This window comes from Mus pahari, chromosome 1 (genome assembly GCF_900095145.1).
Source record: "Mus pahari chromosome 1, PAHARI_EIJ_v1.1, whole genome shotgun sequence".
NCBI lineage: Eukaryota > Metazoa > Chordata > Mammalia > Rodentia > Muridae > Mus > Mus pahari.
The window spans coordinates 70,602,486-70,607,621 of record NC_034590.1 but is presented as its reverse complement, the minus strand read 5'-3'; the positions used below and the strand labels follow the sequence as shown (position 1 = coordinate 70,607,621).

At 48.2% G+C, this 5,136-nt stretch overlaps 1 protein-coding gene across 1 annotated transcript; it reads right to left on the bottom strand.

The window, feature by feature from the left end:
* Positions 1–357: 357 nt before the first annotated feature.
* On the bottom strand, positions 358–1,324 carry LOC110337267 (olfactory receptor 2AT4-like). The gene has a single exon (XM_021220081.1). It carries the CDS (start codon positions 1,322–1,324, stop codon positions 359–361), a length of 966 nt encoding a protein of 321 aa, XP_021075740.1. The 3' UTR covers position 358.
* Positions 1,325–5,136: the final 3,812 nt, after the last annotated feature.

The window sequence follows — 5,136 nt, the reverse complement described above, 5'->3', positions numbered from 1 at the left end:
ACAGCTACGTGTCAGAAACACGGGGGATTTTCAGAAAAATTGAGAGTAGATCCAAGAGAAAAGAGTTACTTGGCAAATACTAAAGTCTCTGAGATTGACATTTTTGGAATTCATGGGACTGTGACCCCCCCCTTCCCCTTCCCAGTTGTATTCACTGTCTTATAAAACTTAAGAGTGAGTCTGAACAAGTGGAACAAGAATTCCATCCATTTACTCTCTAGAGTAAGAGAATTTACAGCGGAGGAGACATGTGAGAATCGGTGTTCCGATTGTTTAGCTGAGTGGATCTGCCACGATGCCCTCTACTATCGGCGATGTTTATGAGGGGAAAGCTCAGTTTGCACCATTATGGGTAAATTTAGGGCTTTCCAGTACTCTTTGGATCCTGGTGACATGTCATTTTAAGGATGGCCGCCTTGACATCTTTGTTCCTCAAAGTGTAGATGAGAGGGTTGAGAACAGGGGTGAGAATTGCATAGACTACATTGCCCATGATGTGGAAGTCTACAGGGAGGTCAGCCCTGTAGGCCACATAGGCTATGGCAATGGATGAGTAGTAGGTGCCCACCACCAGGAGATGGGAACTGCAGGTGGAGAAGGCTTTGGAACGCCCTTCCTTGGAGTTGATCCGAAGCACTGACATCAGGATTCGCACATAGGAGAGGAGCACCAGGAGGAGGGGGAGGAAGGACACCACCATGGCGATGCAGAAGCCCATGAGCGTCTGGGAACTGGTGTCTGAACAGGAGGCCTGGACCACGGCCAGGTGGTCACAGAAGCAGTGGTAGATGTAGGCAATGTTGTCAAACGCCATCTGGGAAGTCTGTACCACTGCTGGGATAGGCAGGAGGAGGGCGGTGATCCAGGCACTGGCTGCCAGTGCAGTGTTTGTCTGTGGGGTCATGTGGACGGGGTAGTGCAGAGGACGGCAGATAGCCACATAGCGGTCATAGGCCATGACCACTAGGATGAAGGCTTCTGAGCAGGAGAAGCTGTGGAACAAATACATCTGCAGGAAGCAGGCGGGGAAACTGAGGAAGCGATCCCCCAGCAGGAGCAGTGACAGCATCTTGGGGACAGTGGTTGTGGTGAAGAGGATGTCTAGAGCTGAGAGGTTGATTAGGAAGAAGTACATGGGCTTGTGGAGGCTGGGCTCGGCCACCACAGCCACCAGGATCAGGGTGTTCCCCACCAGGATGAGCAGGTAGAGGAGGAGAAAGATGAAGAAGACAGGAAGGAAGAGCGATTTTTGTAGAGAGGGGATGCCTGTAAGGTAGAAGCTGGTCTGAGAGTTCTCTGACCCATTACAGGCTATGTTTTCCATGGTGGGTTCCAGCCCGATGCTCAGGAGGTTTCTACACCAATCTGTAAACAGAGGAACCCAAGGTTCTGAGATGAGAATTACATAATGGCCATTATCTGATCTAGATTACCAGTTCATTTACTGTCAATTCTAGAGGAAGTACAGGGGTTCTGTCTTGTGCCAGATCCCTCAACCTATGCCAGAACTCCTTCTTTAAAATCAAGGATGGGTAAAAATACTTGCAACATATACATTACAGAAAAAAACCACTTACAATGTAAGAGCCTCAGAGGTCCCTGTAATATAAAAAATGTGTGTCATTCACTGAGTACACGCAGATGTATTGATCAGGAGAGAGGTTTTAACCTCATAGGACCGAAAGTTCCCTGGTAAAGAAAGGCATGAAGAGTGACTTCGTGACGCAATTGCAGTTATGCTAAGCGCTATGGGTGAACTGGACTCGCCTTTCCATGTCTGATAAGATTCTTTTGTAAATATCAGATCTCTCCAGTTAATGAACTCATTTACTTTTTATTTGAGATTTGTCTCGAAGTTTTGTTTTTTGTTTTTGGTACCCTTGTGACCCTGTAGTGGGGGAGGGTCGCCGTCTCTGTCTTCCCAGTGTAACTGTTAACCCACCTCTGACTTCCTTCTCTCTTATTTGCTCCATTCTGCTGTCTCCTTCTAAGTTGACACATCTGCCCCCCCCTTTCAGTGAGAGGGTCTCTGTCATTTGGAGGACAAGTGGTGACACTGAGAATGTTTTAGGTGCTTGTCAAGCCAGGGGACCTGATGATGCTTCTCTGGTTATTCTGCAAGACAGGATCCACAGAAGTCTCTCTGCAGGGCCACTGACTGCTTCTCCCCAGCCCAGGCGGAACCCCGGTTCATCCCTGTGCAGCCATCCCTCAGCAGGCCTCTCTCTCTCTGCTCAGAAGGTGCCGTGATGTCCTGGGGTAGTCGGAAAGGGGTGCTTTGTAGAGGATTTGAGATATGCTCGAAGTATCGGTTTCTATGGAAAAGAACTCTCAGAAGAATCAAAATGGAACTTTTCAACCCATAGAGGTGGGGACTTAAGCTAAAGGTGAATACTGTTTATTCTCAGCCTTAGGTTTGTCCCCTGGGCCACTGGAGGCAAGAGTCTCCTGGCACTGATAATGTTGTGTCTTTAATCTCAGTGATCTCATGACTTTTATTTTCCCATTTTCTAACAAAACATTTCTCATGCACAAACCATTGTATAATATTAAGAGTTCTTTTCCAGCCACCCCATCCCTGCAGGTCAGAGACTGCACAGGAGAATGGGGGCTTTCCTAGACGCCACACCAGCTGGCTGAAGTGCCAGGAAGACTGTGCTGAGTCCCTGCTTTCTGCGGCATGTCTCCTCTCCTTTCAGTCTTTCCTGGAGAATCCAGACATCAAGTTTCCAAGCCAAAGCTGTTTGGGCAGAGATTTCAACCCCCCCTTTTGCAGTTGATAATATCAGAAAAGACTAAATTTCAAATATTTTTCTGAGGCTCAGTATGGTAGAATTTAAATTGGTGTCTGGCAATACAAACTCTTCCTTGACAGTACGTCCTTGACTTAACAAAGAGTATGCCAATTGGTTCCAAATTGAGATTCCATGAACCAGACCCCCATATGCCAATAGATTCGGTAGTCTGGTTGTTTCTCACCTCAGGGACACCTCCTGCCCTACCTGGGCATTGCAGTTCCCGTTCAATCGGGGGCTGCCTTTCTTCCCAGGATCAGACTGAGCTTGAGGGTGAGGGGTGATGTTGGAGGAATGAACCCGAGAAGGACACACCCTGAGGTGCCCCAGCTGCCCCTGCTTCTCCCTCCTCTGCCCACTGTTCGCTGACAGAGACGTGGGTGCTGAGATCCTGGTGGGGCGCTAGCTTGTGGAATTTACCTGCTGTGTGGTACTGGATTGTCTAATAGGCAGTCCAGGCTTGGGCCACCACCAAAGTAGGAGCACCAAAGTTGCTCAACAGCATCCTCTAGACTTGCTCCATTTTCTAAGATGGGGTCGCTTTGTCCTGAATTATAGTCTGTGTCTAAGTAATGCAGTCCATGCTTAGGGCCAAAAGGCCCAGCCCTAGGGAATCTTCTAGTACCAGCTCTACCACTGATAGAGAGGGAAGGGCAGATGGATGAGTCACCTGAACGTCCAAGCTGCCCTTGAGGTTCATCATCTCCCATCACAGAGCCCTCCCTCTGGTTAGGCTTCTTAAAACCAAAGAAACTGGGCTGGCAAGATGATGTGGTAGACAAAAGCTCTTATTGCATAAGTCTGGTTATTTGAGTTTGATTCCTGGATCCACAGTGGAAACAGAGCCAAATCCCTAAAGTGGTCCTCTGACATTCACACCTGTTCTGGGACACGGGTGCACACAAACTCATAAACACATCACATACACTCACACACAAATACACACATGCAGATACACACACTCACTCATGTGGACACAAACATACACAGTCACACTCATGTGCATGCATACATACACATACACACTCATACACACACGTACACACATACACACATACTTACACACATACACACACAGACACTCATACACACTCACACACACACTAATAAGTCAAGTAAAAATGGAGCATATACCCCCAAAAAGGAAATTAAGTAATTATGGTTAAGAGAAGGACGGGCTCTCGTTCACGGACACAGTGTGAGGAGTGAGAGCAGAAGGTGCTCCTGGATCCAGCCCAGCTGAAAGGTCCAAGCCCCACCCATCAGCCAAGACTTCAGATGCTGGCCCAGCCCTTATTCTTTCTTGTTGTGACCCTCATCACTGTTTATCTCATCTGTAGAGCGAGGGTGTTGATGGATAGATCTCTGAAGGATTTACAGTTCAATGAACTGCCTTCTGAGTGTTCCCTGTGTGTTTGGCAGAATAGGGGATAAAAAGACATGTGTCGCATGATCCGTGCTCTAAGGGAGAGAGTTTTCACCACAAAGCCACACTCTTTGCCTTCACAATTCCACACCCACTGTAGCAGACAAGTCCGTGAACTTGGGAGATGACAGGATACAAATGCCTGCTCACCGCTAGCTCCGTGTCACCACTAGCTCCGTGACCTTCAGTGAGCCACTTCTTTTGGTCCCTGTCTGTGCTCTTGTAAGCGTTCCTTTAGGTAGATAGTGCTTATGTGTGCTCACAAAAGCTGGGCCTCAGAAGAACTCAGTTTACTGCTGTTTCCCATGGCTCTGGCTCTCCTTAGCTTTGTCTGTCTGAGGAGAAACCCAGCCCCAGATGGTTTGAATCCCGCTGTTGGCAGACCTTGCCTGCACCTACCCATGTACCTAACTCAAGGTCCAAGAGCTAGTGTGTGTGCAATCATTCTGGAGACTGAGAGCCTGCCTCTATTTATATTCCAACCTAACAGGTCTACAGTCCACGGGCCTCTATTCTTCTCTTTACTGAGGCTTCCTCTGCCTCTGTCTGGCCCCTCCATTCCCTGCAATGCTCACCTGTTGGGTCTGCTTTGCACTGCTGTCTTCAATGGTTCTCCACACCAGACTTTGGTGGAAGCAGCAGGCTGGGCTGAGCTGTGACCCCATTAAACCCTCAGCCCTCTCCTTTCAAACAGGTCTCTTGGGTACTCTCCTTTAAGATGCATCTCCCATAGCTCCACCGCAGCACCCCCAGGGATCGCAACCTGGAATCTCCTACACCGTGTGTATGATGGAAGTAGGCTTTATCCCTAGACTTTGTTGTTAATGAGAAGATCATCATTAACAGTACTCAAGGGCCCAGAATTTTACATTAATGGTGAAACCTTTGTTCTAGTTATCCTGTCTCATTCTCAAA